This window comes from Globicephala melas, chromosome 8 (genome assembly GCF_963455315.2).
Source record: "Globicephala melas chromosome 8, mGloMel1.2, whole genome shotgun sequence".
NCBI lineage: Eukaryota > Metazoa > Chordata > Mammalia > Artiodactyla > Delphinidae > Globicephala > Globicephala melas.
This window is the reverse complement of record NC_083321.1, coordinates 82,687,354-82,702,498: the sequence shown is the minus strand read 5'-3', so window position 1 is coordinate 82,702,498 and position 15,145 is coordinate 82,687,354. Positions and strand designations below refer to the sequence as shown.

The window sequence follows — 15,145 nt, the reverse complement described above, 5'->3', positions numbered from 1 at the left end:
AAAAGCACCTCTTTCCCACCCTCACCTCCCCAGAAACATGTAAAATAAACTTTCCAGCACTTGCTTGCAATTGCCTGAAATCCCTTTAACTGTAAGAAACACATTCCTTTTCACAGTTAGAGATAAAATTGTGTTTTCTTAAGAGGAACAACACATATGAGTGAATACATTTTAATCCAAGTGTTAGCGATCATAGATGCTCTCCTTTTTCAGTATTGAAAAAAGAAATTGAGAGCAGAAAGATGGACTCTAAAAAGGCAAAGAGGACACTGGACAGGGAAACCATGGCCCTGTTTATCTTCATCAGCATGAGCACAGAAAAAGACAGTGAGCAAAGGCACTTCAAATCCTCAGAAGGTAGCCAACACCCAAGCAAAAATATGCTACTAGGTCTTAGAACCAGTAGGACATTAAGATACCTCTTTATATGAAAGTCCTATACCCTGTCTGTTCTTTAAATAGTGTCTGCAATAAACAGAACTAGGGAAAGACCATTTAGGCAATGAACAAAGAAATACCACAGGCTATGTCTACAGAGATTGAGAGGAGAGTTGAGGCAGTTATTTAGATGAAAGAGAACTCCATCCTACTAATGGAAAAAACAATTTTCTGCTGATTATAGTAATACAGTTTAGTTATCTAGTTTGATCATATTTATAAGATTCCCACTCTGACTTGCCATGAAGACATAATTTAGTTCACAAATAAGACTATTTCATCAGTCATTATTTGATTTCAAAACGGAGAGGGCACTCATAATTCCAGAAATAATTTGCATTTCATTACTGGTATTGTCATTAAAATCTTAAAAATAATGATGATAATAAATATGGGTAAACAAGCATGTAGTGCTTACCACATACCAGGAATTGTTCTAAATACATTGACTAGTTTAATCCAAACACCATACTTGAAAGCAGCAAATCCAATGAGAGTGATTAAGTTTTATTTTAGAGTACGTAGGAAGAGATTAACTTGACATTATTTATCTCCCTTAAAATAAACCATTTAAAACTACAAATACCCTCAAATTAAAAACCATCTCATGAGTTTAAATAATATGTTTTTTCTAGTACTGTACTCTTGAGGATTGATATGACCAAGTTTCAGGGCAATTCCCTTTGAAATGACAGTTAACATAGTCATCAAGCACTTAAAGTATATGGCATTCTACTTGGTACTAAGATTATTTTTCCACTAAGTTTTCCTCCCTTTTGTCTTATTAAAAAAAAAAAAATTCACACTATATCCTAATAGCCAAAAATATGTTCTTGATCTCCATGGTAATGACTATTACCCATAAATGTTAAATGATTCCCCATAGCATTTCAAGAGGTACCAGGGTTTGAAACTTGACTCCTCATAAGTTCTTAAACTTCTACAAAGATAAATAGCTGTAGTATATTGTACATTTAATTTAAATAGCTAGACTGCATCTGAAAGTGAATTTAGGCTTCTGTATTCGCCAACTGCTTTCTGCCATACCCAATCAAGGATATACTTTACACTTATTTGGAGCTTCCTGTTTACAAAATACTTCCATTAAAATTACCTCATTTAATAATGACATATAATCCTTGATTTAGTTGTTACCATCATCATCACCCTTTAAAAGAGATAAAGTTACTTTAAAGTTCTATGTCCTTGTGAGGCCTTGAATTCCTGTCTTTTGACCTCAAATCTTCTTACTTTACATCATACCACAACCATTTCAGGAAATGGGGAATAAATAAAGGAAATATGTAGCATGTGACTCAAACTAAACAAACACTTCTCACTGAACTGTGTTAAGCTTGTAGTGAATTTGATTAAACTTTACTGAAGGATCCTAAAATCCCATTTAAAGCCTCTTGGTTGGTACTAATAAACCTTATGATATTACTAAGGCAAAATATGAGATTCAGTGGATGAGAATGAGAGGGTAAGAGCACAAGAAGGAAGAAAAAGGAAAGCACTAGCAAAAGGGATTTTACTTAAAAGGATTCAACACAAATAAACTAAAGGAAATCACTCCATGGGGCTCCTATGAGCTCTCACTTCACACTGAGATCATAATCATTATGCAATAAGGTTGACTTGGTTGCCCACGTGTTCAACAGCTATGTTTGAGTAACTCTTTTTTTTAAATTGGAGTATAGTTGATTTACAATGTTGTGTTAACTTTTGTTGTACAGCAAAGTGATTCAGTTATACATATCTACATTCTTTTTATATATATTCTTTTCCATTATGGTTTATCATAGGATATTGACTACAGTTCCCTGTGCTATACAGTAGGACCTTGCTGTTTATCCATTCTATATATAATAGCTTACATCTGTTAACCCCAACCTCCCACTCCACCCCTCCCCCAACCCTTTCCCCCCCCACTTGGCAACCACAGGTCTGTTCTCTATGTAGTAATTATCTTTAATTTGTCCCCAATAATAGCCAAAATCCATTTTTACTTACCCAGTAAATTGGTGCTCATAATACTGCAATGTCCTCTTGAGAGTTTGCTGTATCATCTGGGGCTACAGAATAATAATAATAATACATTATCAGCAAATCAGTGTCATTCCCATTCTGAGTATCATAAGCAGATATGTAGCATCTGATTCATCTCATAAGAGTTTTCGTTTTACAATATAAACCCATCATGAATTCTGCCATGTATTTTCCCCACAAGAACTAATAATATGAGGCACTCAGCAATTACCCAGAATTTCCCAATTTCAAATATGATAGCATTTCCTAGCCATATTTTCCCCAATGCTTTTGTACTAGCTATTAAGTTCAACAAAATACTCATTGGCTGCCTACAATAAACCTAGACATTGCGGGCAGTGGAGAGGGGTGTACTAAACAAGATGAGTAATGCCCAGGTCAAGCCTGACTTCCTCAAGAGATTTCAAGCAAGGGTTCTAGAGTGTCCCAGAGGGGCCACAGTGTTTGGGGCAAGAAATGGGATCTGCAGAAAATACCTAAGCAGCTCATGACTGAATTTTATAATCCTCTCCTCCCCATGACAGCTAAAGACAGAGTTTCTTAATCCCAGAGCAAGAATTATTCTAGACTTATTTATGCAACAGAGCCTCATCTTGGAGTCTCAGACCTAGGGAGGCATGAAAGTGACTCAAAGATCTTAAAACACAGATTTTATTAACAAATTATAATAAGAACCAAATTCTCAGTGGCAAGGGTGTGATTTTTTTTTTTTTTTTTGAGGTACATAGGCCTCTCACTGTTGTGGCCTCTCCCGTTGCGGAGCACAGGCTCTGCATGCGCAGGCTCAGCGGCCATGGCTCACGGGCCCAGCCGCTCCACGGCATGTGGGATCTTCCCGGACCGGGGCACGAACCCGTGTCTCCTGCATCAGCAGGCAGACTCTCAACCACTGCGCCACCAAGGAAGCCCTGAATTTTTTAAATAATAAAAACTTCTAATCAAGCAAGAAAAAAAAAGCTTATCAAAACATTGATCTATTATAGCCATGGATGAATTTTGGGGGGTTATAATGACTCTGACACAGACCCTTCAAGATGTGAGAGCAGCATGGTAGTTTGGTAATCTTGTGGGCTGTCACTAATTAACCACACAAACCTATATAAATCTAAAAAGGTAATCTGCAGAAAGCATCTAGCACAATGCTGCTGCCTAAGAAGCAGTTAATAAATATCAGTTTATTTCCCATCCCTAATCCTTCAAAGAGATTGTCTTAAAGATATGTAATTTAAAGGAGACTACAGAGATTGTTGTCAGGGTTCACTTGAACCTCTTCCATGTTTACCTCTCTATGAAAAATGTCCAGGATAGATGTAAAAATCTCCCTACCTAATACTTTCAACATCCTCCTTGGTTGGAAATGGCTATTTTAAAGCTTGAGGAAACTGAGCTTCAATTAAATCAAGGGCATCCACTGAGAACTATTCTACACTACCATTTAGGAGAACATCTTCACTGAGCAAATCTAAGAGCTCAGATATATTCTTCACTTTAGCCAAGCCATTTCAGAAATTAATTTTAGGAGAAATCAGCCTCCAGTGTTCAAAGAAAGAGATACAGGGCAACTTCTTTCAACAGCTGTTTTTCCTTTATACTAGGTTAAAAAGAGGAACATGAGGCCTCAAACTGGTACAGATGTTTCTGTTCATAAGAATAGAATCAAAGTAGAATAGCATGCCTAGGAAAGGAAAATCATTCCTGACTCAAGAAGCAATGAGTCTGTTGAAAAATCTGAAGAGGGTGAAGCAGACACAGCAAACCTAGCACACATAAAAAGTGTGCTTTAAAAATCCAACCCATGGCCAACCTAAATCAAGTCATTATCAGTCACTGGCTCAGTACCCCTGGGATCTGAGCCTTCTGAACTGCTTTGGCAGTTTCTGAGCCAAGATAACTTTCTCTTTGGCAACATGCCCTAAAAGCAGTGAAAATCCACAGAGGAATTATCCTTCCAATAACCTCTGGTGACAAAATATGGAACAGAAAACAGGAACTAGAGTGCACAGGGTCAGTTAAGACCAGAATGACCTCCTTTGTACCAAAGGACATTTTATTTTCCTGTACCAGGAATTTCCCAGTCATTAAAAAAAGCAAATGTTTGTGAAAGGAGTTAAGCCATTTAAAGAACTGACTTTTTTCTTTTCTGAAGCAATTACTTTTACTCCCCAGCGGGAATTATATTTATAGTTTCCAAATACATTAAATGGAAAATGTTCTCTGGGCACATTCAACAAAGCTTCAACTTCATAAAGATTTATATACTTCCTACTGCTTGCCAAATCCAGTGGGCACATTCTGGTGGTCTGAACTGTAAGCATAGAGGCTGACTGCAGAGTATCCCCTGATCTTCAGAAAGCCAAGGCTGACTTCAATACAGACCTGACTCCTCACCATGGACTATTACCACGGATTCACTCCAATCTTCTTCAAAGTTTGCCTGATTCTGAGACATCTTCACATAATCTGAGCCTCTCTGGCATGAATAAAAAGCACAAAGTGAAGACCTGCACATGGGCCAAAGCCTTCTGAAGGGGTGACTTCTGCCTTGAGGGTTGTAGGGTCCATTTACTAAATGTCAATGTACGCCAGTGATGCAAGTCAGTGTAGATTAGTGGGAAAAGCAAGGGCTCTGAAGATCTGCAGATCTTCTCTCCTTTTCTTTAAGAATGAAACTCCATACCAGTTCCATCCAACCTTCAACAGACCAAAATCCCATCCCTCTTATCTGTATCTATCCTTTCTTTAAGAAGGAGTTTGGAAAGATGATTTAGAAAAGAGGATTTAAGATCAAACTGAGTTCAAAATCCAACTCTTACTCACGAACTAGAAGACCTTGGGCAGTTTACTTAAGCTATCTGAAATGATTCCTTATGTGTACATTATTTTTATGGGAATTAATTGAAATAATTAAACCGAAGTCACTAGTACATAGTAGGTGCATAATAAATGATAGTTATGACTATGTTCACTGGGTTCCTACCCTCAAGAGTCTCAAAATCTAGTGGAGTACAAAGTTTATGTTAGAACACCCACCCCACAAGTGTAATGTTTCAAGATCCTCATCAGCTAAAAAAATCAATAGACTTACCACTAATACTAATAGTGAGAAGATGGTGCCTATTCCAGCTGAGGGGAAAATAGGAAAATGGTAGCTGAATTTATAAATATTTCCAATGAAACCTTCAGATCAGTCCAGAGAGATGGTGACAAAAGCAGAAATCTCAGAAGATTGAGAATAGACCTAAATCCAGGCCTATAAGTGGGAAGGACATTGATGCACCATAGCTAAGATGAATACCTCAAGCATTATACTTTATAACTAATTAGAAACAACCCGTGAACCTCCTTCTTATGACATAAAGAATGTGCAACAGGCGAGCTGGATGATGTAATATGTTTATAGCCATATGCTACAGGATCTGAAAGACAAGGGTTGGGAAGGAGACAAAATCCACTGTCCCTATCATACAAAAGAAAATCAAAGAAGTCTGTAATTTTTTCTCTCCTTCCCCCAAACTAAGATAGAGATAGTAGCTTCCTACTGTCTCTACTCAACACAAAGAAGCAATGGACAGGAAGACAGCTGGAAAGAGAAAGCAGCCATCTGTGTCCTGCACATGTATTGTCTAGGGCTCAAAGAGGAAGTACCCAAAGCTTCCATCATGTGGCAACAAGAAGCCGTCTTCATCTCTAGTCTCATTAACAGCTTCACTCTACTTAGCAGTGACTGACCCCCACAGACTAAATGTTATGCTCATGAAAAGTCATGGGATCCAAACAGCCAGCCATGAAATAATCCAAAAAGAGCCAGAGAAATGATCCCTGAGTAGTGGGAGGAAGCAGCTCTCAGCAACTGGCCCTTCAAGCTCAGACAGCCCTGCAGAGGCTCCCACACAGTCTCTGCTCTAGATATCTGCACCAGATGGTATGGGGATCAGGCAGGAGTCAGGGAGTCAAGATGTGTGTGTGTGTGTGTGTGTATCACATGAAATGCAGTTGTCATCATACAAAGTACACATACATCTCAATTCTACAGAGATGAAGTTGTGGCTCAGACTGATTAAGTAAGTAGCCCAAGATCATATAGCTCGTAAGTGAATCAGTCACTGCAAGCCAGGACTGGCTTCAAAGTGTGCAATATTTCTACTAGATGCTTTGAGGGTCCCTCTCACCTTTACTATTCTGTGATCCTATATATTTTTAAAATATATACAGCCTTCATCATGCCAAAAACAAACAAACAAAACTCCACAGATAATTTTAAAATAAACTTCTCATTTCTGCTTTGTAACACAAAACCGCAAGCTACAGAATTAATGGAAACAATAGGTCTGCCTTTAAAGAAACATCCATAAATAGCCATGTCATTTTATTTATTTAAGTATGAAAAAAATATATTTCAGTGTCAGAAACTAAATGATATGGATATATAATTAATTACTATTGCTCTAGGCCAGTGATTTTCAACTCTGCCTACAATTAAAATCCCCTGGGGAGCTTTTAAAAAATACCAATGCCTGAGTGCCACCCTCAAACTTTCCAATACAACTGGCAGACCCATTTGCTTCTAATGTTAGTCAGGGTTGAAAACCTTTCATGTAAGATATAAACATGATGATCAAGACCAATACTCTATAAAAGTTACCTGAATAAGTCAGCATTAATGAGAGTAGTTTCTTTACTCAAATATCAAAAGAAGAAAGCTTCTGAAAGATGTTCACACATAACTGCTAAATCAACACAGTTCCACTAATAGCTCATAGTTAAATATGATTTGTTAGGTAAACAGAGAACTATATTGCTTGAAGCATTTCCAAGTAATTCACTCCCATGCACTTATGTCAGTATTCAATTTTGTACTAACACATACATAACAATGCAACAATTAATACGATTGTTGCATTTAATCTATGCAAGGCACTGCTTTAAGCCCATTACATATATTAACTCCTTTGATCTTCACATTAACATTATGAGATAGGTTATTATTTTACAGATTAGAAAACTGAGACACAGAAAGTTTAAGTTGTCCTATGTCAACAGGTAAAAAGAGACAAAGCCAGGGTTGAAACTCAGGTAGTCCGTTCCAGAATCCACGCACTTAATCTCCAACCTGTACTGCACATAATTTTTAACACCCTGTATTTGGTTCAGCACTTTACATTTCATGTTTTTAATGCATATTATCCCAATCGATCTTTGCACCAATCCAATGACATAGTTAGATTGATATTATCACCATTTGACTAAAAAAGAATCAAAGTTAGAGAGATTAGAAGCCCTCCTTTACAAAAAGAGCATTTTTTCCCCTAGGAAACTTCCATAATAAGAAAGCATTTTTTTAACATCAACATAAAAATGAAGAATCACATGGTTTCAAATTAATTGTTTGCTTCTTGACAACACACTTAATGTTCTTTAAACATATGTACACAAACAAGACCATAAGCAAAAATCATGAATATCTTGTCTTAGATACACTTTCACTTTCCCATCCTTAGCTTTCCCTCACCCTCTTCCCTACCCTCTGAGTGTCCAGTTTAGTTACACTGCATTCTGATAGGACAAATCCCCACCACCATCATCTAAACTCCCAGAATAGTCTCCAAAAATCATCATTGCATATTCTCTTTCCTTCCTTCATCAAAATTTGAAATCCTCTTAGTACCCTGACCCCAGATGGTACTAGGAGGAATCCTACTTAAAAAACTTGATCCTCAATCCTTACTAAGGTAAATGATGGTATAAATGGGCTTTCCTACTTCATATAAGATGGTCTGAACCACTAAAGGTAGAATTTTGGTAAATAGGAGGGTCAGTGAGAGATAAATTAGGGAGCAAGGAACCTTTTCATCATCCTCCAAATCACAATCCAAAGATCTCTACTTTCTTCATAACATAAGAGCATTTTGCTTATAAGGATATGATATGCCAAATTTCTTCACTTAAAGTGATCAAAATTATAATGTTAGATACCCTATCTTTATGGGTAGGCCTGTAGACACCAATGGATCAAATTATATGATTGGTATTTTTAACAAAACTAGTCAAAATAATAAGTCACGTCAAATAACCAGCATAGGTACTTCTGAAAGACATGTAATTGTAGTAATTGTCAGTCTTGCTAAAGATCCAGGCATAATATGAATTTTCCCAGCCTTTGACTAAACTTACTATATATAAGCCAAAAAGGAAAAAACACCGCAAATTAAATATAGAACTTTGAGTCAGGACCTCTGTATTTCAAGCCCAGCTGTGCTACTGACCTTTTTATAAAATTAGCCAAAATCTCTTCACCTGGGAGTAAAATACCTTGGGGAAAAAAATGCCTCCATTTTCCCATCTAAAAAACACATATAAGAAGTTCATAGTTCTCAGGGTCATTTGAAGTAAAGCATTGCAAAGTTAGCACTTGTAAACAGAGGGTCAGAATGTACCAGAGATTAAGCCACCTTTCAGGAAACTTGGAATATCATCTGTGAACTACACCAGTAATTTCCTAAACAAAATTGGTAGTCCAGATAATTAACTACAAAAAGCAAAAATGGGGCTCCCCTGGTGGCGCAGTGGTTGGGAATCTGCCTGTCAATGCAGGGGACACGGGTTCGAGCCCTGGTCTGGGAGGATCCCACATGCCGCGGAGCAACTAAGACCGTAACCCACAACTGCTGAGCCTGCGCGTCTGGAGCCTGTGCTCCACAACGGGAGAGACCACGACAGTGAGAAGCCCGCGCACCACGATGAAGAGTGGCCCTCGCTTGCCACAACTAGAGAAAGCCCTCGCACAGAAACAAAGACCCAACACAGCCAAAAATAAATAAATTAATTAAAAAAAAGAGTATTACACCTTTAAAAAAAAAGCAAAAATGGTAAGTATGCTAAAAGAAAAAAATAAAAGTTGGAGATACATTATAATATATAGTTCTATACGTACTGGTTGAAAATCTGCATGATTTCGTCCAATCTCCACTTTTATTCTCCTTGTGAACATAGGTACACATTTGAGTGACCTCATGAAAGCTTAGGGTGAAGGCTGATATTATGCTAATTGACCCACAATGGGATTCAAACTGATAACCTTGGCCTTATTAGAAGTAAGTTCTAGAGTTGGAAAGATGGTGGAGGAAGAGCCAAGAAAAAAGATCCCTTTGGTTCCAAAAACTCTCCTGAAAAAGAGGAAGGCTTATCAAGCCCTGAAAGCCACCTAGGCAAAGCAGGTGCTTTTGCAAAGGAAGGAGCAGAGGAAAGGAAAAGAGATCAAGTTTAAGCGACTAGAATGGTTCCTACATGATTCCTGGTGGCAACTACGTGACAGGGTGCAACTCAGACGACTAGAAGTGAAACCTCACGGCTTGGAAGTGCCAGATAAACATTCCTTGGCCTTTGTTTTATGCATCAAAAGGATTAATGGGGGGCTTCCCTGGTGGCACAGTGGTTGAGAGTCCGCCTGCTGATGCAGGGGACACCGGTTCGTGCCCCGGTCCAGGGAGATCCCACATGCCGCAGAGAGGCTGGGCCCGTGGGCCATGGCCGCTGAGCCTGCGTGTCCAGAGCCTGTGCTCCGCAACGGGAGCGGCCCCAACAGTGAGAGGCCCACGTACCGCAAAAAAACAAACAAACAAAAGGATTAATGGGGTGAGTTTACTGGTGCAGAGGACCATTGCAAGACTTAGCCTGAATAAGATTTTCAATGGTGTCTTTATGCAAGTAACTCCTCAAACCATAAAAACGCTTCATATAGTGGAACCTTATGTGACCTGGGGATTTCCAAATTTGAAGTCAGTTCGGGAACTCATCTTGAAACGTGGACAAGCCAAGGTCAAGAATAAAATCATCCCTTTGACAGACAACACAGTGATTGAGGAGCACCTGGGGAAGTTTTGTGTCATTTGCTTGGAAGACCTCATTCACGAAATTGCCTTCCCAGGGAAGAATTTTCAGGTGATCTCAGGGTTCTTGCGCCCTTCCCAACTCTGAGTGGCCCGTCACGCTACCAAGAATAGAGTGGGCTTCCTCAAGGAAGTGGGCTCACCTGGCTATCGAGGTGAACGCATCAATCAGCTCATCCGGCAGCTGAACTAAACCCAGCATATCGGAAAGCACAGTGCATTGGAAGCATGTGTTTTTGTTTTATGGAATTGTTGCCCAGTATCTTCAAGCAAGATTATTTTCTGCTGTATCTTCAGAAACTGGAGGGGAAGGGTCAGGGAAAATGGTGATGTTCAAGGCAGGCACTTTTTATCCCACTTCAGTTCCAAGAAAAAGTTCCTGTGTGTTTTCTGCAAAGACCGCCGTCCACCTCTGAAACCAGCAAAGGACTTGGGCCATGGAGGAGGGAGTCCTGTTTTATCACACCTATCCTGGGATTTAATGTTGGTGAACGAATGAACACCCACACATGAATACAAGACAGCAGTGGACCAGGCCCAGGGGCATATTGAACCTGGGGTATCCAAGGGCCTTGCTTTGGAAAGAACTTGAAATACAATTAGAAAGAAGCGCACAAAAGCAATGCTCGGTTGTCTGCTGTGGGAAAAAAAAAAAGTAAGTTCTAATTAGCAGAGCACAGTGTTCATTACCATTTAATTATTGATTTTAAACTGAATATATTTAACATATACTCAATGTGATAATTAAGTCTTTCTATACAAAATATCTTTGCTTTCCAAATATCTTCCCCTTTGTTATTTTTTAATGCCCTTCCAAAAGAGCAATTGAATTTCAGTTTGACAACACCTAACACCATCAATACTGATTTAATCTGAAAACATATATTCTTTGAACGGAAACAGATTCAAAGGGCTATTTATTAGTTCTTCTCCACCTCAGGCAAGAGCACATTTAAGTAATCCAAGAATTTCTGTTTTCAACGAACACCAGAAAATAATACCACCACCTTCAGTTTGTATAACACTTCACAGTTTACGAATCACTTTCTTTTCCTTCATCTCATTATATATTCACAACAACCTTGTAAGTCTCAGATATAATTATCCACATTTTACAGATGAAAATGCTGAGATTCAGAGAGGTTAAGGTGTTTTGCCTCAGCTACATGCTGGAAAGAGATGTCAACTAGACAAGAACTTAGGTCTCCTATGCTATTTCTTCCACAAGCTGCTGCCTCCATTGGTAATTTATCTCACTTTGATGACCATTAGTAAGTTATTCCATGTACCTAACTGAAATCCCTTATTTCCCTTTATTTTTTCTGTAATAGATATGAAAACAATGTTGAAATTTTTTTCCCCAAATTTATAAATGTTGTTATTTAAATAGTTCTGGTAGGATCATTAACTTCTTAATAGGGAAACTTCAGGAGAAACATACTTTCCTGGTCACCATCTTAGCCAACTTGGCTGTCTGAATAAAAATCCTGACTATGAGACAAGATGATACCACTTCTAGACATCTCAGGAAAATTGATATTGCTTTATTGCAGACCTTTGGAGAAACATGACTTCAGTCCTAAACCCTTAAACCAAACAGGACCTCACAGATGGCACAAGGCTGACTCAGTCTACAAAGTGAAATAAGAGTAAGCTTTCTGGATTCAACGCTATAATAGAAGTTGAGTGCTAAGTGTCAAACAATTGGTCCAACAAGTTACATGCCCCAACTCATTTAATCCTCACAAAAATCCTGTAGGAGAGGAAAAAGTCTTACCCCAGTTTTATAAATGTGAAAATCGAACCCAGAGAAGTTAAAAAAACTTGCCCGAAGTCACTTAGGTAGTAAGTATCTAAGTCTATTAAGTGTCTGATCTATATCTGACTGCCTCCAAAAGCCAAGTTTTTAATCTTCTCCTCTAAACTGAAATACAATGTTCTATATTTACCAAGGCAGAAAAGGTTATAGTTGAAAGGGATAATTAAGTCTTAGCTAGACTGTATAATTCTGGATACAGCATTTATTTTTCTGAACCGCTATTACCTATATTATAAATTAGGGGAATTCCTAGCATAACTGTTTCTCAGGGTTGGTGTAAGCATCAAATGAAATAAAACTATGAAGTAGTACACAAATATGTGTTATATGAAAAATATGTTGATGAGGAGCTAGTCAAAAAATTATTAAATTGAACTAAACTGACTATGTCTAACACCTAGGACTGTTGCTAGGCATGCCTCATAGCCCAAAGATGCCAATTATATGCTGCCAAGCTAATTAGTGCCATTTCAAGTCAGGTTTAGCAATGACCTTCATGTCAGGAAATAACTTCTAGCCTTTTAAAATATCTTTGCAGCCTCCACTTGAGCATTTCCAAAGAATTCCCTATTGTTTCCAGTACCTAGAAGTTACAATGAGGTGTTTCCCAACAAGAGCCTGGAAATGAGGGAAGTGATATTTCTCTTTGACAGTTAAGTTATAAAATTAACTCATAAAACAGGGAAATGTTTTGTTAACCCTAAATGCACCAGCTTAAACAATAGTTTGTAAATGAGTGACTGGTAATTACCTTCAAATACCAGCCATGGTATAGCTCCAAACAAAGTAGGCTACCGAGCAATAGAAAGTGGGTGAAATTAGAGAGGGCAACCCATAGGAAAGAGAAGGGGGAATAGTTTATGAAACATTACCTCTAATACTGTTCAAGGGCATACTGGTCCTCTCTCACATTGAGATAAATTATTCTTAAGGTAAGGAAAATTCTTCAACCATCTTAACTAAAATGAGAGTCTCATGAATGAATATGGAGTATCAGGTCTCATTGTCAAGGCCTTCCCTACAACCAGATAGACCCTTAAACTGGATTAAAGAATTTGGCATGAAATTCATTTTGCTCTGGCTCTCCATGGATTAAAGCAAACTTTTGGTTATGACTTGGCTCCTCATGTAGCCTGAATAGGTAAAAAAAGTGCTGACCATGCAGACTTTGAGTACTAAGCTTCATTTCACAGTTATTGCTCACTTTGAAAAAGTAAACTGTCATTCAGACGCCAACCAAAGTGCCATGGGCATTTTGTTTATCCAGTCAGTGGCTAAGAGTCTGATTATTTCAGGACTCAGACAAGCCCAAGTCCTTGGAGTTTAAAAGTTTCAGACGCTGAAATATGCCGAAACCATCAAAATACTACCCAGGGATTGTCCTGTTCAGCTCTACTGCTGCAACCTCTCTTGGAAGATAAAACTCAACAAGGGTCTAAATATAATCAGATCTAGTGCTGACTATAATCTGATGATCCAAACAGATATGAAATCTGCTTACTAGGCAGATGTTTGGCAGATAATGACTGCCATGTCATCAATGTTTATGATGAACTACATTCCTAAGCTAGAGGTATAGAATAATCACACTTCTTTCTGCAAAAAACATGCAAGTCAAAGAATACTAATACTGCATGACATGAAAAGTCTTATTTTTTTCATTTAACTCTACCTGAGCACATTTTTTAACCTAGGTATCACTCCATTATATAATATCTATTATATTGCTTCCTCATTCCTTCTAGTAAATTATTTAATTACAGCATAATTATGTATGATCTGTGAAGAGAAATGTATACCCTTACGAACATAACTATTTCTATGATAATCATGACTTCCTTCATATTCGGAAATCATATGACTAGCAATGTCTTTGCTGTTCCCAGACTCTGCAGCATAAGTTAAGCTGTTGGCAGTGAGGATGGCTCACTCCGTTCATAGCTGCCTCACCCATGGGAGCCTGGAGCATACAAACATGACAGTGGACAGGCAAACTAGGTCAGCCTAGAGACAGAGCCCTGATGAAGAAAGAACACTTTGTCATTTCTAACACAGGTCTATATTATATGAACTCACAACACAGTCAGGAACTAAACAATTGGTGACAGGAGGTAAGGTTCAAGAAAACCAACAGGAAATTGCTATCAGCCACCACTTACAAGCCACAAAGTACGAAACATATGGAAAGCAAAATAGGAAATAGGGAATCTATGTGAACAACATTGTATATTGCTAAATTGCTTTACTGAACAATTCATGGACATGTTGAAAGACACATCATGGTGAAAAGAGCTTAGGACCTGAAACAGGAAAACCAGGCACTAAAATAGGTGATTACAAGCTTCTTGACTTTAGGCAAGTTACTGTTCCCCTCTGAGCTTTGGTTTTCCCATCCTTAAATTGGACCTCCTTACTTCATACATTTCCTGAGTGAATTAGGGTGATGAAATGAGTATTATAAAGCATGCTTTGTAAGCTCTAAATAGATATCACTTATTTCTTGTGGTTTTTCTGTATGGAAAGTATAGATTAGCACATCATTCTCTCATAGTCCTGAAGTGGGGAAAATCAAGAAGAAAAAAAATGATGTTACTAATGTTTCGTGTTTTTAGATGTTAAAAAATGCATCTGGTGAAAGCCCCTGGTTTTTCAAAATTCTCTTCAAATCTGCTCACACTAAAAACTAACTAATCAAAATAAGCCATTTATTACAAAATTGGTTATAATAATGTGAATTGGTATAGAGGTCATTGCAGAAGACCTCCAGCAAAGAACATTAAACTTGCTCACATTAGAACCAAATTTTTATCTATGTAGTATTTCTTAGCCATTTGTTTGTCTTACCTACCTAACAGAAGATTAGGGGAAAAGGGGCAGAGAGTAAAATGATGTAAAAACAGTTGCCTACAGAAGAAGGGAAATGTTTCTGGCACAGTATTTTTTTTCTCAAATT

At 38.0% G+C, this 15,145-nt stretch overlaps 1 protein-coding gene and 1 pseudogene across 1 annotated transcript in view; one reads left to right on the top strand and one right to left on the bottom strand.

The window, feature by feature from the left end:
- The window catches only part of GUCY1A2 (guanylate cyclase 1 soluble subunit alpha 2), a 434,531-nt gene that overhangs the window by 399,484 nt on the left and 19,902 nt on the right, over window positions 1–15,145 (bottom strand). The window contains exon 2 of the mRNA XM_030836049.2: window positions 2,452–2,513. Within this exon, the coding sequence (XP_030691909.1) occupies window positions 2,452–2,513 (62 nt within the window). The remainder of the gene's footprint in view (window positions 1–2,451; window positions 2,514–15,145) is intronic.
- Window positions 9,579–10,687, top strand: LOC115841782 (large ribosomal subunit protein uL30-like; annotated as a pseudogene).